This window comes from Haliotis rubra, unplaced genomic scaffold (genome assembly GCF_003918875.1).
Source record: "Haliotis rubra isolate DU_JTF1 unplaced genomic scaffold, ASM391887v1 Scf17, whole genome shotgun sequence".
In the NCBI taxonomy this organism is placed as follows: Eukaryota; Metazoa; Mollusca; class Gastropoda; order Lepetellida; family Haliotidae; genus Haliotis; species Haliotis rubra.
In genome coordinates, this window is record NW_025765669.1 from 2,389,374 (window position 1) to 2,415,745 (window position 26,372).

At 39.0% G+C, this 26,372-nt stretch overlaps 2 protein-coding genes across 2 annotated transcripts in view; one reads left to right on the forward strand and one right to left on the reverse strand.

Annotated features, from left to right (window-relative positions):
• LOC124272411 (bromodomain adjacent to zinc finger domain protein 2B-like) overlaps positions 1 to 26,372 on the forward strand; it is a 113,325-nt gene that overhangs the window by 18,391 nt on the left and 68,562 nt on the right. Inside the window, 1 exon segment of the mRNA XM_046707579.1 lies at positions 12,442 to 12,516. The gene's annotated coding sequence lies outside the window, so the exon portion shown is untranslated.
• On the reverse strand, positions 24,440 to 25,264 carry LOC124272410 (extensin-like). Its single transcript, XM_046707578.1, has one exon. It carries the CDS (start codon positions 25,262 to 25,264, stop codon positions 24,440 to 24,442), a length of 825 nt encoding a protein of 274 aa, XP_046563534.1.

The following is a 26,372-nucleotide window of genomic DNA, read 5'->3' on the forward strand; positions in this document are numbered from 1 at the left end:
TATTTGGTGCTGACTGTACCTGTCTCTAAATTTTGCTAGACTCAGTTCTGCTCTTGCGACTAAATAAACAGTTAAATTTAGTTAAACTTTGTTGTCCTAATGTGTCCTAATGTTCTAAAATCAAACCAAGTTCTGCTGATATGGCAGTAAGGTTAATAAAAATGAATAAAACAATTGTTATTGTGTATTCTTGGAAATACCTCTTTGCGTTTCAAATTAAGTCCTAAGTAATGTCTGACTTTATGTCCCACTGAAGCATAGTCTTGCTGTTAATAGTTTAATTTGACCGTATCACAGTCTTGTAATTCATTTGACTGTTAAGTAATCTTTATTGATGGTATTAATATAAATTATTATTATGATAGTCTACTGTTGGTTATGCACAAATTCATCTATTTAGTTGGCTAGTAAAACACATAGTTTCCTATTTATTTTGATACTAAAACTTGCAGTCCTATATATTTTGATAGTAGGAGACAATCTTCTATTTAGAACTATAGTAAAACACACAGTTTCCTATTTATTTTGATACTAAAACTCGCAGTCCTATATATTTTGGTAGTAAGAGACAATCCTCTATTTAGAACTATAGTAAAACACATAGTTTCTTATTTCCTTTGATAGTAAAACACACAGTCCTGTTTATTTTCAGAGAAAGACACAGTCCTCTATTTGGAGCGATAGTAAAACATATAGTCCTGTATTTACTGTGATAGTAAAAAACACAGTGGTACTTATCCTCACAGTAAAACAATGTATAATTACCACACCAAATCTCACACGACGTTTGCAGGACAATCCTGTTTTAAAGTCATGCACTAATCCCACCTTGTGATCAACAACACCATGTCTGCTGTGGAGGTGGCGAGGTATGTATCAGGTAAATGTGGCTGTTTGACTACAGGAGTACATGTTGCTGTGTGGAGAGATTCACCCAGGCCATTATGACTCAGGCTGCAGTCAGTATATGAACTCTGTCTAACATCGCTTGTCCTATAGCCAACAAACATTCGTCTGTCTCGATTTTTCTGCCACAAGCTCTCTGTTGGCTGATAGCAGTATTATAAACTGTGCCTGACCTCAATCTTATGACTTGGGCTTCATCCATTGCAAGCTGTACATGCCCAGCTAGCACAGCGACTCCACAAATGAATTATCTTTGGGTTTCCTCTTGGAAGGTGGAAGTGTGGCTGAAATGTTCAAGATTGATTGAGTCAGTTATTACTGGTATTTGTAATTTATGAGATCTTTGCTGGTTACTTGATGCAAGAATCTCAGGAATCAGTTTTGGGGCTTGTGGGGTTTTAATTTCTTTTGTCCATACTTGCATCAAGTTGCGACATATCCAATTTAACGTTTCAAATTTTGTGTGCATTTTGCTTCTGGGGTAGGAATACTTGTATTTTGATAGAATGTCTGATTGTCAGGTATTGCACTTTTGGTATTCATCAAATAAATATTTAAAAGAAATATGATTTTATATGCTCTGTGTGTTTGTAAGTGATGATGTAAAGGGACTGATGTCATGATTCAACATGGAGGGATGTGTTTATGTGAGTGTAGGAGTTGAGTTTGGAATTGTATGTTTGTCAACACCGGCTGACAGTCATATTTGCATTTGCATCAGTGTAAATTTGTAGACAAACATTATGACAAACAAAGGTGATCCTTGAAATAATTGCACCTTGAACTAAAAATTTGATGGACCATGGAGATAATTGTGAGGTTAATTCTGACCTGGACAGTGGCAGTGCTTTGCAGTTAGTAATACAACTTTCACTTCTGCTAAGTCAGTGTTCCTGTAAATAATTGTACATAGTTTGATTTTTTTTTAATCATAATGAGTTAGTGAGTCAGTGAGTTTGGTTTTATGCAGCTTTTAGCAATATTCCAGCAATATCGCGGCAGGGGACACCAGAAATGAGCTTCACACATTGCACCCGTGTGGGGAATCGAACCTGGGTCTTGGCGTGATGAGCGAACGCTTTAACCACTAGGCTACTCCACCGCTCCTACTTATTACGAAATTTGTGCAAATATTATATATTCGGTTGTATAAAGAAGGACTATTTATTTCTATGAGACTCTAACTATATCTCATTTCCGAAGTGGGCTGTGAATTACAAACTCCATTGTGTTGAAGTTGAAGGGATCTGTAAATATTTTGAGATACTGAAGATTTGATACAACCGTAGAATGATAACGAAATATGCTGTACATGGGGGACCTTATTAAGGCATACTGTGAGTGAGTGAGTCTACTCGGAGAAACTGTAAGTTTGACACAACAGTGTTTGAATGTTGTTGGATGTGCACAATGGTATCTGCCTGTATTCTAGTTTTAAGTGTGTTAATAATATCAAGGAAATTAGCCAGAACAGTGTGAAATAGTCTTCATTGACAGTTCACCCTCAGAAACAGTTCCTATGCCTCAGGGACCAATATATACTTAACAAAATAAGTTACAGACCATTAGTGTTTTTTTGGATGTTGTTATAAATAGACCGCCTCCGTGGTGTAGTGGTTAGAGCGTCCGCCCTGAGAGTGGAAGGTCGCGGGTTCGATCCCCAACCGCGTCATACCAAAAGACTTTAAAATATGGTACTTGTTGGTCCCTGTCTGGCGCTCGACATTAATGGGTACAACAAGGACTGGTCGGCTTGGAATCAGTATGATGTGTCTGAGTGGGGTATTCATGCTTCACTGCGGCATGGTATCTCAGTGGGCTAGCACTATAAAACCAGCTTAAGTCTGGGCTAGTACAAGCAGCCGCACGACGCAGCTTAGTCATACACCCGCATGCACGTCGTCATATGAGCGAAATATTCTCAAGCACGACGTTAAACCCAATTTCACTTCACTTCACTTATAAATATATGTGACCTGTATACACGTTGTATGAATAATAGCAATGATGAAAACTGACACAAGATCAATTTCTGTTGTGGTTGTATAACATTGGTGTTTTCAGGTTTCAAATTAGGTTATTATGTGTGATGACGTGAATAATAGCGTTGTGATTTATGGTCAGGATATTTTTGCTTTATTCATATCTCATTTCCATCACCACATAAATGTCACTTTGACATGGATATGAAAGTCTTTTTCTTTGTAGTCTGAGGTCTAATTTATTTCCAGAAATACATATAAAATGTCCTTGTTATGGTCAAGGGTGCTTAGTGAGAAACAATGCTGTTTTCGATGACCTTGAACTGAAAATTCTATCTCATTGTCACTCCAGTATATATATTGTGCACAGAAATCTTAAGGATCATCTAATACTTTCATATCACTGTAGTAAGGGGCGGTGGGGTAGTCTAGTGGTTAAAGCGTTGGCTAGTCACGCCGAAGACCCGGGTTCGAATCCCGACATGGGTACAACGTGTGAAGCCCATTTCTGGTGTCCCCCGCCATGATGTTGCTGGAATATTGCTAAAAGCGGCGTAAAGCCAAACTCAAGGCAGTCACTGTAGTTAAGCGGGTGGTAGGTTAGCCTAGTGGTTGTAGCGTTTGCTCTTGACACAAGGGATCTGTGTTTGATTCCCCATATGGTTGGCAGGTGTGAATCCTGCCTTGATATTTCTGGAATGTTGTCAAAAGTTGTGTTATACCATTATCACCCTTCATTGCTATAGGGGTGGTGGGGTAGCCTAATGGTTAAAGCGTTGGCTCGTCACGCCGAAGACCCGGGTTCGAATCCCCACATGGGCACAATGTGTGAAGCCCATTCCTGGTGTCCCCGCCGTGATGTTGCTGGAATATTGCTAAAAGCGGCTTAAAACCAAACTCAGTCAGTCATTGCTATAGTTGAACCATCATATACTGTTAAAAAGAAGTTAGGGACAACCCGATTCTGTCATGTTACTTTAGTACATCTGTGACTGATTCTAGTAATGGGAATGAATTGGCGTGTCCTTATCTTCTTTTGAGTGGTATCGTTGTTTACTAATAGGTTCCCTAAATCATCAGATCCTGTCTGTTTCCTTGTGTTAAGCTGTTGAGGAGATAATATGTGTATTGTGGTATCAGTGTTTGTGTTACATGCGTTTTAATCGAAGTATTGAATGTGAACAAGGGAGTGTTTGAGTGGGAGGTGAATTACTGGACCATTGATTGTTCGACTTTGTGAACAGTCCAAATTGTTCAGTTAAACAACTGGGCTAACTGTTGTCAAGTTGGTGTTGTATGTTAAATAATTTTCCTTTTGTCAGCAATGAGTCAGTGCATGGCCACAATCGTTTGATGATACAACACTTCCCTGTTTATCAAGGATTGTTGCCCATCCTACGAAACATCTTCTCAGCTTAGATACATTTTGAAACTGTCGGGTCACAGGTTGTCTTTGTTGCGTTAGACCACCAGGGCTGTCGCGATTTATCAATCAGTACATTGATGCATCCATTATAACATGAGATTGTACTTTGTGTGATACATACATGTTTAAAGTGATAGTTTAATCCTGTATTATTTCCCAGATGGAGTGCGAGTATGGTTTTACGCCGCTTTTAGCAATATTCCAGTAATATCACGGCAGGGGACATCAGAAATGAGCTTCACACATTGTACCCATGTGGGGAATCGAACTGGGGTCTTCAGCGTGACGAGCAAACACTTTAACCACTAGGCTACCCCACTGGCCCTTTAGGGTAGGGGGGGGCTGTGGGGTAGCCTAATGGTTAAAGCGTTGGCTCGTCACGCCGAAGACCCGGTTCAATCCCCACATGGGCACAATGTGTGAAGCCCATTTCTGGTGTCCCCCGCCGTGATGTTGCTGGAATATTGCTAAAAGCGGCGTAAAACCCAAACTCAGTCAGTCAGCTTTAGGGTAGGGAGACCTCGGTACTCTTAGCCCCATACTTAACATAGACTTTGGACCAAAAGCACTGGTGGATAGTTCCATGCTAAGGTAGGATGGACACCTCCCCTTTTAACAATTCTGGCCTCAACTAAGATGGCCTTGAGGCATTGACCTTTCTCTGTCGTATCAGAAAACTACAGAAACTGAATAATAGGTTTCAAGGTTATGAGCCCGGGAATATATAGCCACCAAAATAGAATACCAGACTTGCAACATTCCACTTTAGGGGTCTTCATGGTATAAAGAAAAAACTAAGCTAGATTAGTTTCAATAAATGCATGACAACATGGTGTTGGAGTTTGGCATCAGTCCAGATCATTGATACCTAAGAAAGTAAATGACCTCCATTTACTGAGACATAATCATTCTTGTCCCTTCTGTTACACCCCCATCATTATCCCCCGCAACGCGTTTTGCGGGGGGTATTAAAATGGACTCCGTCCGTCCGTGCGTCTGTCTGTGCGTCCGTGCACATCTTTTCCGGAGCATAACTCTAAAACCGTTCAATATTTCTTCACCAAACTTGGCACATAGATAGATCTGGTGGTGAAATGGTGCCTGTTGGTAGTTTTGGATTTCTGAATAAAATATTTTTGGCGTTTCCATGGCAACAGGTTTCACTTTGACTGAAATTGGTGGTAGTGCTCTTTTCTGGAGCAGAACTTAAAAACTGTTCACTGTTTCATCACGAAATTTCATATATATAAAATGGTTTTTTTTTGCGTTTCCATGGCAACAATTTTGGCTTCAACTGAATTTGGTGGTTGTGCTCCTTTCTGGAGCAGAACTTTGAAACCTTTCAGTACTCTCCTTCCACTTAGCTATATACACACCAAAACATTTCACATAATCTAACTCGTAGACATATTCATGAAGAATATTTTGCCATTGAGGGGGATATTGATAACTTTGCCTTTTGTATTTCTTGTTTTCACTGGGTTACTTGACCCTCAAAGGCCTTATATATCTTATCAGTTTTTTTACTGAATATTTTGCCTTAAATTCAGTGGTAATGTTTGGAAAATGCAATAAAATATTTTTCACTTTCAAACTAGGAATGCCACTCATAAATAAAAAATAATCCTCATAGGTCACACCATCATAGTAGTATGTTTGTGAATGGAACTGAAGATACCCAATTGTTTGTGGAGGTTGGCCTGTGTAGATCTGGGTTAGAACTATTTCAGCAACCCATGCTTGTCGAAAAAGGAGACTAACGGGATCGGGTGGTCAGGCTCGCTGACTTGGTTGACACGTCATAGTATCCCAACTGTGTAGATCGATGTGCATGATGTGGATCACTGGATTATGTGGTCTAGACTCGATTATTTACAGACCGCCGCTATATAGCTAGAATATTGCCGGGCGCTGCGTAAAACTAAACTCACTCACTCACTGTTTGTGGAGGTTGGAATAATAGTTATTATGCTTATTTACTTTCATTTTGTTTAATTTGAAAAAAAAGAGCATGCCCTATATTTTCCATCAAAACATTTTTTTTAATTGCACTTATCTGTTTTGTTGTGAAAACTCATAAACCAACTGAAAGGTTTTTAAAACCTGTGAATTGATACCATTCAAAATCTGAACAGAAAACTTTCTGTATTATTAGATCCATAAGATCCTATGATCAATAAGATCCATAATTATTGATCTGTTGACCTGGACTGATGCAGTGATAGACTGCATGCATCCGATAGTGATTGATGGGAAAATGCTTTTTGATGCAGAAAATCATCAAACTAAAGTTCTCAAAAGGTTTATTTGATCTGTAGATACATATGTTTAAACAAACATCAGTATGCTTGCAATCAGAATGTTTCATGTAAAATGTAATTTTTGAAATTGGGTTGGGATTTCGTTATTGAACCCTCATTGTTTAAATTGTTTCATTTAGTTTCCTTGTTCAGTAAACTTTCATGTTTTCCAAATTTGAAATATTCATGTCAAAAAGACCATTTTTATCAGTATTTGAAACAATCAAATGTAAATCATGTCTAATTTGTTTAAGTTTATATTTGTTTACATTTTAACATGTCAATATCATTTCATCTCAATAATGGATATTTGTGACTTACAATGGAAACTACATGCAGGTGTCTCGATCAATCATCGTATAGTTTTAGTCATCAGAATATCTCCTGATACATAGACACTAGAATAAATTTATTCAGCAATAGGATGTCTCCATGAAGATTTTTTACTATGTTGGGTCCCCAGCAGTCAATTCAGGTGGTCAGACTCAATGACTTTATTGATGGCATGTTGTCGTGCTGCAACGTAATTGATTGCTCCTCATAACATCAATCACTGGATTGTCTTGTCCAGGCAGGATTGTATATAGGTAGCTGTGTAGAGCTGGAATATTACTGTGGGGGACTTTAGACAACAATAACAAATAATCAGTAGTACTAGGACAATTTATAACAGTAAGTTTCTTAATGTATTTATGTTTTGTTGTTGGGGCGGTAGGGTAGCCTAGTGGTTAGAGTGTTCGCTCGGCACGCTGAAGGCCCTTGTTTGATTACCCACATGGGTACAATGTGTGAAGCCTATTTCTGGGGTTCCCCGCCGTGATATTGCTGGAATATTGCTAAAAGGGGCGTAAAACCCAACTCACTCACTCACTATATTTTGTTGTTAATGCTGTACTCGGCAATATTCCAGCTGTATGATGCCATTCTGTAAAGAGTCTGAACCAAACCATCCAGTGACTGACATAAGTACTGATCTATACATTTAGGATGGAAGGACATGGATACTATCATGGATACATGGATCTTGGTTGTCGCTCCTAACAGCAAGCATTTGTTGTTGAAAATCCATTTTAATGTCATGGGCAGAGAACATGTATATAATTCTTCAAGAAATATGAGTACCAAAGGAGACTCGGTAAATTCTATTTTGCATTATGAATATGGGGTTTCTCAAAAACAGCATTGATTCTTTGATTTTTTAGACAACTTTGTACAGGAAGGAAAATCAATGTTAAAGTGACATTTCATGATATTTCTTGTCACAGATGACAAAACGAGTTGTTTTCTGGTTGTACATATTGACATATTTCATTAAAGTCAGAATTGGAACTTCCATCATGACAGCATGTTTTAAGGAACGAGTCATTTATTACAGTGGTGGGTGGATCTGACTCTTTTCATGCACTAATGTACTGAAAATAATGACCCTCCCCTAATGCTTGACCTATTTTGGGATGACGCTCACCATGTCCTTGTCCATTTGTTCATGACGCTCCCCGAAATGACAAAAATACGAAAACACTCTCTAGTTTAGTACAAACCATAAATTTGTCCACGACCCTCTCCAAAATTGTGTACCGCTGAAGACTCAAATGTTTTGGGACCTCACAAGTTCTCTCACATCTTTTTCTAATGTAGGGCATTTGTTTGTCTGAGATTATCCCCATAATTGCCAGAAATGTGGGTACTAGTATATTAAATGATTTAGTTACTTATTATCCATTGCTCCAAGCTGTGTTCAAGTCAGCTGTTTCTTAGAACGAAGCATGTTCTTCACTGATTCAGGGACTCATGTCTGTATTATATCAATTTCTGTTCCTACAGATTGGAAATTTTATTGATAATTATTTTTCTTTCTCGATTTACTGTTAAAAGGATTTTTTTTATCAAAGTTCCTTGTCTTTGAATTGTTAGATTACTGGAACGCAATTACCTCACTAATCATATTGATCAACCCGAGCCTTGTAATAACCCTGATTTTTCCTCAAATATGACATTAAACATTGATGAGAGCTGTCATCAAATCTGCCTTTTCATAACTCCCAATCTCCCTTTGCATATGTTGCGACTAACTTGGCCCAAATGATGCATGCACTTGTTCCCATCATGCAACGTTTGCCGTCCATGACACCGCGGCAATGTTGATGAATCCTACAAAGCATTATTTCTTTTGATGCCAGGTTGCCAGTGCTGTGTTTTCTCCGATATTGAACGGAATGAAAATGTGGCTGTTTAGCTACAGATTTACGTACCTCCATTTGCAGAGCTGGTACGAAACGCGTGTCATGTTATTGGCAAATCAATATAGTGGAAGTCCCTTTCATTGTGATCTTCTACCTCTAGTTATCATAGCAGGCTAAGTACCAAGTCACTTCTCTCTGCTTGTCCACGTCTCTTGGGTTGTCCTTTTTCCTTTTTCTTCCAAGGGTAACATCAAATATGCAGTAAGATGGAGGGAAGAGATTCGCTGTATTCTGTGTGTGCTGATTTCAGCTCTGCTTATACATGTAGCATTTTCCTCGCTGCTTGTCAGAACAACTGCAGAGAATTATGTTTGTATCATTGTGTATTGTGAGAGCTGAATTTTCCGGTTTTGGAAACAGGTTTTGTTTGTGCCAATGTAGAGGTTTAAATTGCCATGATACTTGAAAAGCTCGTTGTCTGAACAACTGCTGTGCATTATTTGTGTTTGTCATTGTGAATTGTCATTCCTGAATTTTCCTGTTTTATTAATCAGATTGTATTTGTGTCGATGTAAAGGTTTAGATTATATTGGTACAAGATGTAGATTTGACAAGCTGCTTGTCAGAACAATTGCAGAGAACTAGGTTTGTGTTTCGTTGTAGTTGAATTTATATATTTTGCAAACAAGTTTTGTTTGTGCCAAAATCGACTTTAAGTTACTTGGATACAAGGTGTTAAGTTCACATTTTCCAGAATTGCAGAGAATTAGATTGTGTATTATAGGAGTTTAAGTTTCATTTTTTAAAAATGTTTTCATTTGTGACGAAAGTTTAAAATTTACCTGAAGCTACGGGGTGTAGATCTAATGAAAGGAAGATAATGAAATTTGTATCTATTGGTCCTCTAGAGTGTCAACATTGTAAAAGCTCTCCACCTTGATTAAACATGGTATATAGACACGAGTTCACTCTTGACTTTCTTTCCGTACACGGTTGATAACTGCTATCAGTAAATCTGAATCCTGATTTTGAAATGTTTCCCTTAAAACATGTAATTATTATATTTTTCAATTGTCAATCACTTCAAAGATGTGGGGTGTTCTCAGAACCTTAAGAATGCACTGTAATGATGTAGGATGGAAAAAATGGTCTGTAAATAATAAATTCGACCTACTAAGAATTTTCTTTTTTACCCCAGTAAAATGATGACAGGAGAAAGTGACACAATTCAGAGTTACTCAGGCCAACAGTTCAAATGGATATAATTAAAAAAACCCCGTATTTATGGAGAAATATTTATCAAAGAAGGGTGTTCACATACAACACAAGATGTTTTTAATAAGCACTAAAGCTGTAGGACATTTTGAAAGGAGATGAAATCAAAGCCTTTCTCCTGATGTGATTTATTAATGATAAGGAGAATATTGCTATTGGGTCTTAAGCCTTATATGAGACTGGATGATAGTTATGTAAAGTGGAATATTGCCCATGGATTAGCACTTCATACTAGATCTTGGAGATGCATGATGCCGGTCTTAGAAACTGCAGAGTTATGTCCTATAATTGCGTCAGGATCTGGTTATCCTGGGTTCAAATCCCAGGTTAATAAGATTCTTCGAAGGGGTACACTTCCTTGGTCTTGTGGATAGAATTTCGTCCGGGAGGTTTGTCAAGGGGCACAGATGTTAGAGGTCATTTAATTGTGCCAATTTGCTTTGCAGAGTTGCCTCCTTTGGGCGCACCAAAATCACGGTTACGTTTCTTGGTTGTCTGCACCTCATGTATTCAGAATGGTAATTTTCGTGAAGCCCATTTCTGGTGTCTCCCATCTTGATATTGCTGAAATATTGCCAAAAACGGCGAAAAACTAAACTCACTCACTCATTCCAACATCAAGGTGACATTATTGCACTTTAATACTGAGGGCAGGGGTGTTGATTAGTGGTTAAAGTATCCGCTGGTCACCTAGGTTCAATTCCCCACATGGAGACGATATGTGAAGCCCATCTGGAATATTGCTGAGAGCATCATAAAACATAACTCATTGACTTAAATACTGTTCATTTCAATCTTAGAAACCTGACTCACACAATTGTTATGACTTCATTAAGACTTCTGAAATGTAGTGAAATCTCTTAACAAAGAATATAAAGTTTCATTGTTCGAGTTTTTTTGCAATCATGAATCATATTAACAAAACATCCTTTCTTTTTTGAGGTGTTAAAACATGGCTTATCTTAATGATGTGTTTTCAATATCGTATATTGCTAACAATATAGCAATGACTAAAATATTTGGTGTAGGTGAATGGCCGATGCGGATTAGGGGCCACATACCCAGTGTCGTAGCTCACCTGCACAAATGTCCATGTTGAATTGTCCCTGTGACTGTTTCTATGTTCATAAGTCTTTAATCTTTTCTAAAAATGGAAGGAATGCAAATCTGAGCGATGCATGAGGCATTGTGGTTAATGATAACGAGCCAAAAGAATCTGATAAGTTTAACGAGCCAAAATATCATCTATATTTAAAATAATACTTGAGCTCATTCATTTGCTAATATATTTGAGTTTGTGACTTAGTTAATGAAAATATCCGAATGCAACGATTCCGGTGATTCATACATTGTACACCCTAATTTTTTCGTAAAAGTCTAAATTCAGAGCCAAAAATGTACAAATAATGATATGTATGATTTATGCCCTTTATAAGTGAAAAATGTTTGAACTATGACTAATGTCTGCAGCCTTAGGAAACATTAGCAATTGTGTTTGAATCAATAATATGTCAGATGGTTGATGAGAACCGTCATGGCGACAGTTAGACCTGGGATGTAGTACTTCATCATGTGTTATTTGAGGAGTTCAGTAAAATTTGAATGAAACTCTTAAATGTAACAGACTTTGTCTGTCCTGTGCGCTTGCATTGTGGATCAAGGATAAAGATTTAACCATTATACTTGAATTACATTACATTCTCATTTGGGGAATAGGGAATTGCATTTTGGGAATAATGAAATGTTTGCCTGTTAGGAGGGACATCTCATGGCATTTCATTACATTTTGCTCCAGTTTTGGTATAATGCAAGTCACAAAATTATGAAACCATTACGTGAAATTCGTTTGTACAAAATCTTTGTGTGTTTTTTTCTGGATGAGTATTGCATTTGTTTATGACCATTAAAGCTTTGACAGTGGTGCTGTGATTTTTGTCTGATCGTCATGATTTGACATGACAACATTTTGAGAGTGTTGTTAGTAATGAATGATCTTGAATGGGGTTGAATAACTGTTAAGAAAGCTGATTTTGAAAAGCACGGAGAGCTTGGTTAAATTGCTTCAGATGGAACTTGTTTGACATATTTTTCATGGAATATATGTACAGTTTGGTCAGTTTGTTGCAAATCGTGAAACTGATATGACAGGAATTCTCTAAGTAAATGTCTTATCAGACAAAATGAAAATAATTATGCACAATCAGCAGAAATATATTTAGAAAGCAGTAACGAGGACACTTTTCTTCAAGGTAAATAAGGCATTGTCTGCATGTGTTATCAAATGATGTCAAGAGCCTATGATTTGAATGTAACTAAACATTCAAAGGTGATGATGTTGAAATCTGATGTATAGTTTCATTCCTTTGCAGATGAATGTTCAAATCAAAAACGGAAAGTAAGGTTCCTCTGTCAGCATCAACCGTAGGAGCTGTTGCGCCCCCCAGGTAAGTGACCTCAACATGTTGTAAAACACCTTGTTAATGCAGATGAATACAAATGTACATCTCACATATCAGGTCACATGTATGTGGAGGTGATAAGGGGGTGGGATAGCTCGTTCCCCCAAGACCCATGTTTGATTCCCTACATGGGTACAATGTGAAGCCCATTTCTGGTGTCCCCTGACGTGATATTGCAGGAATATTGCTAAAAGCAGCGTAAAACGAAAGTCACTGACTCATTGGACGTTATGTTGCAACCCATTTTCCTTCACATGTCTAAAAGCCGCTTTAAACCTGCGAATACCTGTGAAGATCGGTTAGAATTGCATGCTTGTTAGAGGCGACTAACATGATCGGGTGGTCAGGCTTGCTGACTTGTTGACAGGTGTCATTGTATCCAATTGCATAGATCAATGCTCATGCTGTTGATCACTGGATTTTCTGTCCAGACTCAAATATTAACAGACTGCAGCACTATAGCTGGAATATTGTTGAGTGCGCCGTTAAACAACAAATATACAAACAAACATCAAACCTGACGAACTCGCTGATTTTGAAATCCACAACCAATGCATAATTAGGCCGAGATTACCTGAGGAACGTATGTTTCTGAGGCTCTGTTTGTCGCCCTGTTTACTGGCAATATGTGGTATCTTTGTACATGGACTCATCAAGCCTGATGAGCAGGTATTGGATGGGGCCCTGATTATGTTGCTAGCTGACAAACATCGGATGATGCCAGTGTAACACATCGCAGTGATCTATGCATTGATTCCTTAAAAGCTTTATGGCAATAGAGTGCAATGGTGATGATAGCTTTTTTCTGCCTCTCTTTGGATGTGGATAGCTTTTATGTTGCATTTATGATACACAGCATCTCATATTCCCCTGTTTGTGTTCATCGCGAAACATTGGTATTTCTCAGTGACTACTTTCAAGTCGAAGACGCAGTTCATCCTGAGATATGTATAGCATCTATTGTTCCAATGTAGCTTTGTACTTTCAACTTAGGGTGGTGAATTGTGTTGTTTATTTGATGAACTGGAGATGTTGATGTTGGTGTTGAGAGCTGAAGAAGGTTTTGGATTGATAGGTTTTGTTGATCTTCTGTAAATAATGTTAATATTGATGTAGTGTTAATGGATGTCAATTTAATTTCTGTCAAATTGATTGTGACTGTTTCGGATATTTCAACAATTCATTTGTACCAGTCACAATGGAAACAAATTAGACTTCTGTATTGATTAAATCTAAACTGTTCAGTTATTTTCAATAAATTGTGACAAAAATTAATAGAAACATTTGTATATCAGGGTTTTACCTGATTTCATCCAAAATATGGCATCCTATATATATATATATATATATATGTATGTAGTGGTGGTGGGGTAGCCTAGTGGTTAATGCGTTCAATCGTCTCACCAAGGACCTGGGTACTGTGTGTGAAGGCCATTTCTGGTGTCTCCCGTCGTGATATTGCTGGAATATTGCTAAAAACAGCGTAAAACTAAACTCACTCACTCCCTCATATATAAATGTAGAATGGAATAGTATATTTTACATGATATTTTAAATATAAAACATCTATTTTCTAAGTAATTCACCAAGAGTTTACTGTGTTGCTGGTTGAATGTAATCAACCTAACTGAAGTCCCCATTTATTATTGGTTTCTGAGTATATTCGGTGGTATGACATAAGTAAAACGTCGTTATATGAGCGAAATATTCTCAAGCATGACGTTAAACCCAATTTCATCCACCTCACATAAGTAAAAATCTTGGACTGAGTTATTAACTGAAGCATGGCACGTTCCTATCCTGACTCCCCTTTGGGCTTGAAGCCCATAGTTATTACCAAGAAGCCTCTGTACTGGAAAAATGACCCAGTGAATTCCTGATATAGTTTGAAAGAAATGCAGTGTCTATGTGTGTTTGTGCTATTGTAATTATGTACTGGGAAACACTGCCTTCTCTGTGAGTGGAGATGGGAGCCTAGTGGCGGGGACAGGGACTCGAGGACCCAGGTCATGTAATATAGTACAAGCTGCTCTGTATACTTAAGCACACTTCAGGGCTGGGAGGCACACAAGCTGTCAGAATAGAAGGAATTGTTTTGGTGTGTGACTGCACAAGTTACCACTTGTTGTTTTCAGTTTGAGACTTATCATGGTGACATTTTACATTGGAGGATATTAGAGCTGGCTAACTATACAGCTCATAGAGATGGATAATCATATCTAAGTATTAATCAATTACCAATAAAAGTCGGACAAGCTTATAAGGTGGATAATCGTATCTGAATATTAATCAATTATCGATAATATATGCAGAAGTAAATTTGAACCAAAATGGAAAAAAAAGAGTCCCAAGAAATCGAGATATTTGACATTAGTGGCGATACATTTCTTCATGGATTGCCATCAAAACAATCCTGGACACGCTTTAGAAGTAGCCTTTCAAATATATAATGTCTGTGTATTACTTGTGTATGCTAAAACTTTATGTCACCTGAATAGTTTAAGTATAACAATCCTGGACACGCTTTAGAAGTAGCCTTTCAAAGATATAATGTCTGTGTATTACTTGTGTATGCTAAAACTTCTTTTCACCTTAATAGTTTAAAGGTCACATGCAACGTAAAACACAACTTTGCAGATTCTGATACCTTTCGGTATGGACTTACCGAAACAAATCGTCAAAAATGCAAATTCAACTTATAAAGTTGAAAAAACGCGATGAAAAAAAACGCGCGAAATCGGAGTTCAAACGTTTCACTAGTTTTCCCCAGACTTTTCTGGGGAATACGGGTTTCAACAGCTGGGCTGCGCTTATAGCACGTGCGCGGTAAAGTAGGTTCGCGCAGCTTGGAAGCGGTTGTCCGGTGAATACTCTGTGAAGGCTTTGGTGTGAGCTATTTTTCTAATGTTTTGTTGATATCTCACAGGCGCGAGCTTTTTATATGTTATGACAGTAAATTAACTGTTTATATAATTTCATTTGTCTTTTTCACCACACGTTCTTCTTGCCGAGTCACTTTCGATACTTAAAAGCAATGCCATTATTTAGCGTTGACAGAATTTCCAACTGTGATATAGATATGTCGTTGTCACAGACTAAACTCAATGTCTTGTTTTATTGACACCTGTGTGTCTGCCTGCCTGTCTGCTAATGACAATATTCAATACACAGCTGCTATCACTGACCACATGCAATTTGAACTTAACACCAATCAGGCTATACACCATAAACAAAATGCATTGATTTATGGCCCGAGTTCGGTCTCTGTCACATTATGTAATTACACAGACAGGCAGGTGTGATACTTGAACACATGACATGTTATGATGTCTGTTGATTGCAAAATGTTATACACAAAAAATGAGCATGTATTTACAAAACCCAACATCTCTACATATACACACACAATCAGCCGTGAGGGCATCTGCAAATGAACTAGCCATTACACTTGAGTGCACACCCACCCGCTCTGACTGGGTTCGGTATCCCGGCTGCTTCGTTTCTTGGGAAGTAAACCCAAGTACACAATATTGCACTTTTGATTTGCGATTGTACGCTTATAATTTTGTTTATATGTTTTTTCATAACCAGCAATGTATATTATATGTCATGAATAAGTGATAATTGTGTTTTAATTATGTTTGATTTTTTGGTTGCATGTGACCTTTAAGTATAACAATCCTGGACACGCTTTAGAAGTAGCCTTTCAAATATATAATGTCTGTGTATTACTTGTGTATGCTAAAACCTTATGTCACCTTAATAGTTTAAGTATAACAATCCTGGACACGCTTTAGAAGTAGCCTTTCAAAGATATAATGTCTGTGTATTACTTGTGTATGCTAAAACTTTATGTCACCTTAATAGTTTAAGTATAACAATCCTGGACACGCTTTAGAAGTAGCCTTTCAAAGATATAATGTCTGTGTATTACTTGTGTATGCTAAAACTTCTTTTCACCTTAATAGTTTAAGTATAACAATCCTGGACACGCTTTAGAAGTAGCCTTTCAAATATATAATGTCTGTGTATTACTTGTGTATGCTAAAACTTTATGTCACCTGAATAGTTTAAGTATAACAATCCTGGACACGCTTTAGAAGTAGCCTTTCAAAGATATAATGTCTGTGTATTACTTGTGTATGCTAAAACTTCTTTTCACCTTAATAGTTTAAGTATAACAATCCTGGACACGCTTTAGAAGTAGCCTTTCAAATATATAATGTCTGTGTATTACTTGTGTATGCTAAAACTTTATGTCACCTGAATAGTTTAAGTATAACAATCCTGGACACGCTTTAGAAGTAGCCTTTCAAAGATATAATGTCTGTGTATTACTTGTGTATGCTAAAACTTCTTTTCACCTTAATAGTTTAAGTATAACAATCCTGGACACGCTTTAGAAGTAGCCTTTCAAATATATAATGTCTGTGTATTACTTGTGTATGCTAAAACTTTATGTCACCTGAATAGTTTAAGTATAACAATCCTGGACACGCTTTAGAAGTAGCCTTTCAAAGATATAATGTCTGTGTATTACTTGTGTATGCTAAAACTTCTTTTCACCTTAATAGTTTAAGTATAACAATCCTGGACACGCTTTAGAAGTAGCCTTTCAAATATATGATGTCTGTGTATTACTTGTGTATGCTAAAACTTTATGTCACCTTAATAGTTTAAGTATAACAATCCTGGACACGCTTTAGAAGTAGCCTTTCAAAGATATAATGTCTGTGTATTATTTGTGTATGCTAAAACTTCTTTTCACCTTAATAGTTTAAGTATAACAATCCTGGACACGCTTTAGAAGTAGCCTTTCAAATATATAATGTCTGTGTATTACTTGTGTATGCTAAAACTTTATGTCACTTTAATAGTTTAAGTATGATATTATCATTGACATGGTTTTCATGTAGATAATTGTTGATAATTCTTTCTGTCGACGATATTTCCGATTATCGATAATTTTAGCCAGCCATATGTATTTCAAGGTGTGAAGGACTCCGAGATATGCACTGTTTGGTGTGTTGGTTAGATATATGTTTGGGCTGACTCAATAATTGAACTCATATAGTATTAGACAGAATGTATGGCACGCCACCATTCCACCTCATCCCCCAGGAGGCTGTGGGTAGCCTAGTGGTTAAAGCGTTCGCTCTTCATGCTAAAGACTGTGTTGATTCCCCACATGGGAATAATGTGTGAGCCCATTTCTGGTGACCCCACCATGATATTTCTGGAACATTGCTAAAAGTGGTGTAAAGGTATCGCTCGCTCGCTCGCTCGCTCCTCACTCACTCACTCACTCACTCACTCACTCACTCACTCACTCACTCACTCACTCACTCACTCACTCACTCACTCACTCACTCACTCACTCACTCACTCACTCACTCACTCACTCACTCACTCACTCACTCACTCACTCCACCTGCAGTGATATACAAGCAGTGTTCAAAGTGCCATTTAACCCAACTCACTCACTCACTGACTTTTCGATATTGCCTCTAGAAATTGCTAGAACAGCTAATTTTTCGGGGTACTCGTGTGGTTAACCAACTCACTCACTTATACACCTTTCAGTATTGCCTCTCAAAATCACTAAAGCTGCTCGTCTTTCTGGACACTGTTAGGAAAACTGTTACAAATAACAGAAAGAGTCCTAATATAGTCATCTTCGCAGCTCCACCAGAGTTGACATTAACATTTGATGGGATAAGTTTATGATATTTTATTGATTAAGTGTACGGAGTGTGTTGTTGCCGATGATCACCTCGATCGGAAATAATGACAGCAACTGAGGCCTGAACATATTTATCTGTCCTGTGCATATGGCCATTGATTACCAGGTCATTACTGATTCATAAGGCAGTAGACATGACTTACCACTCACTGTCCGTTTAGGAATTTAACAAGGTGTGTGAAGTGGCTGTGTGAGGTGTAGGATATTCTTATTGTATTGTTGAGTTCAACTAGTTCATGTTCAACTAGTTCATGTAATTTGACCATCAAGAGAATGAGATCCAGGAATGAGGACTTTCTTGTCTGTTAGTGTTGCAAGAGAGAATGAGGAATGGGAATAAGGACTTTCTTGTGTGGTCGTGTTAGAGGAATTACAATTTCACAAGACTATGGATTGAGAACACGGATTAATGTCAAAAAGCGAATATTTTCAGTTATCAAGAGAGAGTGAGAAATGAGAATGATGACTGGTTGTGTCTGTTAATGTTGCAAGAGAGAATGAGGATTGAAAATGTGGAAATTCTTGTCTGTTAATGTTGAAGGAGAGAAAATGAGGATCGGAAATGAGGAAATTCTTGTCTGTTAATGTTGCAATAGAGAATGAGGATTGGAAATGAGGAAATTCTTACCTGTTCATGTTGCAAGAAAATATGAGAATCAGGAATGGGGAATTTCTTGTCTGTGTTGCAAGATTTCACTAGACAGACTGTGGATTGAGAACACGGATTTGTGCAGGAGTTAATGTTACTAAAGAGAATGAGGATGGGGAATGAGGAATTTTTTGCCTGTTACTGTTGCAAGAATTATGATTTACAAGAGAGTATGAGGGTTGGGAATGATTTGCTGTGTTTGTTAATGTTACAAGGAGAAATATTTGTCATCTCTCAATGCTATAAGATGGTTGACTCTTATCAAGAGAGAATAAGATTGAAAGAATGGATACTTGCTGTGTTTGTTATAAAGAGAATATTTCAGTTATTAAGAGAGAGACAGGACCAAGAATGATGACTACCGCTAGGTGTATTGTTAATGTTACCAGAGAGAAATTACTTTATGATCAGAGATGGAGGATTGGGAGAATGAATATGTACTGTTAAAAAGATGGTAGTAGAAAAGAAGGTTTGCTGTCTTGGTTCATGTTAAAAAGAGGATAGCAAGAAAGGTTTGCTGTCTTGGTTCATGTTAAAAAGAGGATAGTAAGAAAGAAGGTTTGCTGTCTTGGTTCATGTTAAAAAGAGGATAGCAAGAAAGAAGGTTTGCTGTCTTAGGAAAGGTAGAAGGTTTGCTGTCTTAGTTCATGTTAAAAAGAGGATAGTAAGAAAGAAGGTTTGCTGTCTTGGTTCATGTTAAAAAGAGGATAGCAAGAAAGAAGGTTTGCTGTCTTGGTTCATGTTAAAAAGAGGATAGTAAGAAAGAAGGTTTGCTGTCTTGGTTCATGTTAAAAAGAGGATAGTAAGAAAGAAGGTTTGCTGTCTTGGTTCATGTTAAAAAGAGGATAGCAAGAAAGAAGGTTTGCTGTCTTGGTTCATGTTAAAAAGAGGATAGTAGGAAAGGTAGAAGGTTTGCTGTCTTAGTTCATGTTAAAAAGAGGATAGTAAGAAAGAAGGTTTGCTGTCTTGGTTCATGTTAAAAAGAGGATAGTAGGAAAGGTAGAAGGTTTGTTGTCTTAGTTCATGTTAAAAAGAGGATAGTAAGAAAGAAAAAGAGGATAGTAAGAAAGAAGGTTTGCTGTCTTGGTTCATGTTAAAAAGAGGATAGCAAGAAAGAAGATTTGCTGTCTTGGTTCATGTTAAAAAGAGGATAGTTCATGTTAAAAAGAGGATAGCAAGAAAGAAGATTTGCTGTCTTGGTTCATGTTAAAAAGAGGATAGCAAGAAAGGTTTGCTGTCTTGGTTCATGTTAAAAAGAGGATAGCAAGAAAGAAGGTTTGCTGTCTCGATTAATGTTAAAAAGAGAATAGCTTTTATCAAGACTGAATGAGGATTGAGTAAACAAGATTTGCCATGTCTGTTAATGTTATGAGAGAGAAATGCTAACACTGAGAGAGAATAAGGACAGAGAATGAACATATGCTGTGTCAGTGTTACAAGAGGAACAGCAGTTATCAAGAGAGTATGACGATCCAGAGAATGGAGATCTTATTTCTGTTAATGTTACAAGTCATTCAGAAGAACATGTTTGTGAGATAGTCAGTATTGATTATTTTGAAGAGTATTCTGGAATTTCTTATTAGGATATGCAGATGAGGTATGTTTTTTTGTGTAGTATGTGAAATTATCTTCTATGAAATTACATCTTAGAGAAATGGTGTGATATGTCTCGAATCCTGTTTAATCAGCATAAAGCCAAACTCGCTTGTAAAGTAATGAACACTAAACATGATCAGTTATTGGAGGACGGTGGGGTAGTCTAGTGGTTAATGCGTTCACTAGTCATGCCAAAGACTCAGGTTCGACTTCCCACATGGGTACAGCGCGTGAAACCCATTTCTGGTGTGCCCCGTCACGGTATTGCTGGAATATTGCTAAAAGTGGCTTTCAGTTATTGCTACTTATGTCTCTTGCATCTTGGCATAATTGCCTTGAAAATATGTGAAGTGAACTGAAATTGATCTTTCCAGAAACATGCTAAGATATGTCGTAGGTTTTGATATATTGGTAGCTACCATGTAAATTATTTATTATTTTTAGGTGCATTTGAAATTCAAGAAGAATTTGGGCCTTGGTGGTTCTTTTGTGGTCAACAAGCTAGCTCATGACAGAGATCCAGGTGTAATTCTCGTTCTGGTACAATGCATGTTGGCCTTGTATTGTGCTCCCCCATTATAAGTAGTGGTGTTCCGATGATCGAAAATAATCGAAAATCGATCAAAAGAAGGATTAAATTGTTTATCGATTGTAAAAAACATATTTTCAATTAATCAGAATTTTGTTGTTTTAGTATAACACGCTTGAATGAAGTAAAGTAAAAATTAAATTTGACAAATATTTACGAACAAACATGCACTCAACAGCGTAAAGCTATGCACATTGTAACATTTTAACCACTTTTATTGTTTAATTACAATTCCAGTGTCTTTTTGCATGCGTGTATGTCATTGCCTGACAGGATTAGTTATAAACAACATACATTAGAAAAAACCTGGGGGAAAACCCATGAAATTGGTGATAACATTAAAAATGTATATACTTCAATCATAATCAAGCGGTGGGGTAGCCTAGTGGTCAAAGCATTCGCTCGTCACGCCGAAGACCCGGGTTCGATTCCCCACATGGGTACAATGTGTGAAGCCCGTTTCTGGTGTCCCCCGCCGTGATATTGCTGGAATATTGCTAAAAGCGGCGTAAAACTAAACTCACTCACTCACTCAATCATAATCAATAATCGTTCACCACAATCCTCCGATAATTGATAGTGGATTTGGTAACACTAATGACAAGACAGGTTTTGTGTAAGGCTGTATGGTGATGAGGGTAGGATGACATGGGTGATGGGGGAAGGAGAGCATAGGCTGTATGTGTTCATTTCAATAAAATATGCAGGATTAGCATGAATATATTCTGAGATATACCTTAATGTCAGTGATAAAGATCTTTATGTTAGCTAATGTTTGTCATCTGTATAGGGTGTTGGTGGCCTGGATGATGTGCCACAGTTGTACAGAGTTATGTCCCTTGATTACGTGAAGATCATGGGTTTGAATCTCAATTTGTAATATCCATGGTTTCCTTAGCATTAAAGCAGCACTTGTGGATTTTAGGAGTGGTAAATATTAGAGTGGAAGATGTTCTGCTCAAAAACAGTTTGACAACACCTGATTATACGAGTTAAGTTTTTAGCAATAGTGCAGCAAAATAGTGCAGCATGGGACATCATAAGTGCGCTTCACACATAGTACCCATTTCTGGTGTCCCCCGCCGTGATGTTGCTGGAATATTACTAAAAGCGGCGTAAAACTAAAACTCACTCACTCAATCATAATCAATAATCGTTCACCACAATCCTCCGATAATCGATAGTGGATTTGGTAACACTAATGACAAGACAGGTTTTGTGTAAGGCTGTATGGTGATGAGGGTAGGATGACATGGGTGATGGGGAAGGAGAGCATAGGCTGTATGTGTTCATTTCAATAAAATATGCAGGATTAGCATGAATATATTCTGAGATATACCTTAATGTCAGTGATAAAGATCTTTATGTTAGCTAATGTTTGTCATCTGTATAGGGTGTTGGTGGCCTGGATGATGTGCCACAGTTGTACAGAGTTATGTCCCTTGATTACGTGAAGATCATGGGTTTGAATCTCAATTTGTAATATCCATGGTTTCCTTAGCATTAAAGCAGCACTTGTGGATTTTAGGAGTGGTAAATATTAGAGTGGAAGATGTTCTGCTCAAAAACAGTTTGACAACACCTGATTATACGAGTTAAGTTTTTTAGCAATAGTGCAGCAAAATAGTGCAGCATGGGACATCATAAGTGCGCTTCACACATAGTACCCATTTCTGGTGTCCCCCGCCGTGATGTTGCTGGAATATTACTAAAAGCGGCGTAAAACCAAACTAGTACCCATCAGGGGAATCAAACATCCATCTTTGGCTTGACGGGCGAATGCTTTAACCACCAGGTTACCCACTGTCCCACTTAAGTTGATATGCCATGCCAGGTAAACTAGTCGCATGAAGGAATCAGTTAATCCTTGACTTTTTTTTTTAAGAGCATATAGAGGTCACTAGGATTCTGAAATCTAAATATTGTAAACAAACTGCAATAAGATGCAGCTAATCATTGTCTTGAAAACTGTAAGAAGACAATGCTTTCCTTAGAGGTTATTCATGTATATTTGTATTGTTATTTGCAACGAGCTTTTTCCGAAAAGATCTATTCTGCTGAATAGTTGAATACATAGGAAAGATATAAGATATTTTGGAAATATCAATTATTTTGTTATGTGGATTTATTTAAAACTATTATTTTCATCCCACATAGGACCATTGTCAGACAGTGAATGCACATTTGTGGCAATGGACAATAAAGAATGTCTAATGCCATGAAGTCATGAAAGCTCATGCTAATGCGTTTCGCATTAAGTGGTGTTGGTTGTAGAAAGTGATTTTCTTTTAGGGAATTGTTTGCCTCGCCATGCTCAGTGACTTTGTTTGAATAATTGTGTGTTTAAATGACAGTTGCAATGGCAAAGGTTGTCAAGGTGCCCTGGCTGTTTCATTGCAGGATGATGTGAAGCATTATGGGAAATGTTGGCTTGCTGAAAAATGTGCCTCTAGAAAAATGATTCACACTCATGAACATGTCGGAATACATTGACTGTGTGACAATATATATATATGTTAGAAGTACTGAGATTTCACAGGAAATATTTCAGTATGAATTTTACAGCCAAAATGCGTTTATGTAAATATTGAAAATTTTTATGTCCAAGGTGCTGGTAAATATTCTAGCATTTAATGGTAAATATTCCCATTTAATGATCAGATTCTGTTAGAATGATAGAAGTGTCCATAATCAGGAGAAGACGGAAATATGTACATGGGGACAGGGTCTTGGAGTGCATGAGAGATGGGGGCTAGGCTTGGATTACAGCTTGGTTGGCAGAGTAGAAGAGCATGGGTGATGGGGGTGGGAGTGCATGGGTCTTGGAGTACATGAGAGATGGGGTAGGCTTGGATTACAGCTTGGGTGGCAGAGTAGAAGAGCATGGGTGATTGGGGTGGGAGTGCATGAGAGATGGGGTAGGCTTGGGTCTTGGGTTACAGAGAGAGATGGGGTAGGCTTGGATTACAGCTTGGGTGGCAGAGTAGAAGAGCATGGGTGATTGGGGTGGGAGTGCATGGGTCTTGGAGTACATGAGAGATGGGGTAGGCTTGGATTACAGCTTGGGTTAGTGGGTCAGAGAGCATGGGTGATAGGGGTGGGAGTGCATGGGTCTTGGAGTACATCAGAGAGCATGGGTGATTAGGGGTGGGAGGCATGGGTCTTGAGACTACAGCTTGGATTACAGTGGGTTAGTGGGTCAAGAGAGCATGGGTGATAGCAATAGGAGAGCATGGGCACCAAGGTCTTGGAGGGCATGTGTCAGGGGGGAGGGTTGCATTACAGCTTGGATTTGTGGGTGGGAGAGCATTGGTGATGGGGTAGGAAGGAATTAGTGATGGGGGTAGGAGAGCGTGGGTGATGGGGGTATGGGTGATGAGGGTAGGAGGCATGGGTGATGGGGGTAAGAGGCGTAGATGATGGGGGTAGGAGGCGTGGGTGATGGAGGTAGGAGGCGTGGGTGATGGGGGAGTAGGAGGCGTAGATGATGGGGTAGGAGAGCATATATGATGGGGGTAGGAGGCGTGGGTGATGGGGTAGTAGAAGGCGTGGATGATGGGGTTAGGAGGCGTAGGTGATGGGAGTAGGAGGCGTAGATGATGGGGTAGTAGGAGAGCATATATGATGGGGGTAGGAGAGCATGGGTGATGAGGGTAGGAGGATGGGTGATGGGGGTGATGGGGGTGATGGAGGCGTAGATGATGGGGAGTAGAAGGCGTGGGTGATGGGGGTGGGAGAGCATAGATGATGGGGGGTAGGAGGCGTAGGTGATGGGAGTAGGAGAGCATAGATGATGGGGAGTGGGAGGAGAGCATATATGATGGGGGTAGGAGGCGTAGGTGATGGGGGAGTAGGAGGCGTAGATGATGGGAGTAGGAGAGCATAGAAGATGATGGGGGGGTATGGAAGCGTGGGTGATGGGGGTAGGAGGCGTGGGTGATGGGGGTAGGAGAGCATAGATGATGGGGGTAGGAGGCATGGGTGATGGGGTAGGAGGAAGCGTGGGTGGATGATGGGGGTAGGAGAAGTAGATGATGGGGGTAGGAGGCGTGGGTGATGGAGGTGGGGTGATGGGGTAGGAGAGCATGGGTGATGGGAGTAGGAGAAGCGTAGATGATGGGGGTAGGAGGCGTGGGTGATGGGGGTAGGATAGCATGGGTGATGAGGGTAGGAGAAGCGTGATGTGATAGAGAAGGGTAGTAGGAGGCGTGGGTGATGGGGGTAGGAGAGCATGGGTGATGGGGGGTAGGGAGGTGTGGGTGATGGGGGTAGGAGAGCATGGGTGATGAGGGTAGGAGAGCGTGGGTGATAGGGGGGGTAGGAGAAGCGTAGATGATGGGGTAGGAGAGCATGGGTGATGGGGGTAGGAGGCATGGGTGATGGGGGTAGGAGAGCATGGGTGATGGGTATGGGGTAGGAGAAAGTGGTAGATGATGGGGGTAGGATAGGAGTAGGTGATGGGTAGGAGAGCATGGGTGATGGGGGTAGGAGGCGTGGGTGATGGGGGTAGGAGAGCATGGGTGATGAGGGTAGGAGAGCATGGGTGACCTTGTTAAATGAGGGATAGAGCATGGATTGTTCAGCATTGAAAAAGCTGGTACTTGGATAGGTTTGTAGAAAAATAAAATGATTATTATTTCCTTTTTTTGGATAAGGTTGAAATATCAATTAAATTGAAGTGATTTATGTAGTTTATTTCTGGTGACCTTGCTGTGGATATTGCTGGAATATTGTTAAAAGCGATTGTAAGGCCAAAAACTCACTCACTCCAGTGGGTGATGGGGTAGGAGGCATAGATGATGGGGGGTGGGAGGCGTGGGTGATGGGGTAGGAGAGCATGTTAGTTAAGGTAGGAGAGCATGGGTGATGGGGTAGGGAGCATGGGTGATGGGGGTACAGGAGAGCATGGGTGATGGGGGTAGGAGGCGTGGGTGATGGGGTAGGAGAGCATGGGTGATGCATTGTGTAGGGCCAGAGCATTGTGTGACCTTGAGCAATGAGAGATAGAGCATGGATTGTTCAGCATTGTGTACTGCCGAGCAATGAGATATAGCATCCCTGACAAGCTGGAGTCAGTGACAGACCGACCTGACAGACCCACCAGTAGAGAGGACTGACTTGCCTCTGCATAGTTAATCAGTATATGTGACCCACATTGAGATACAACTCTGTAGTGTCTATGATCAATGTTCAGTAATGTGTTGCTTTAGCTACAAAACTAGTCGAGCAAACAGCCCCAAGTATCGATGCTTTCCGTCTCGCTA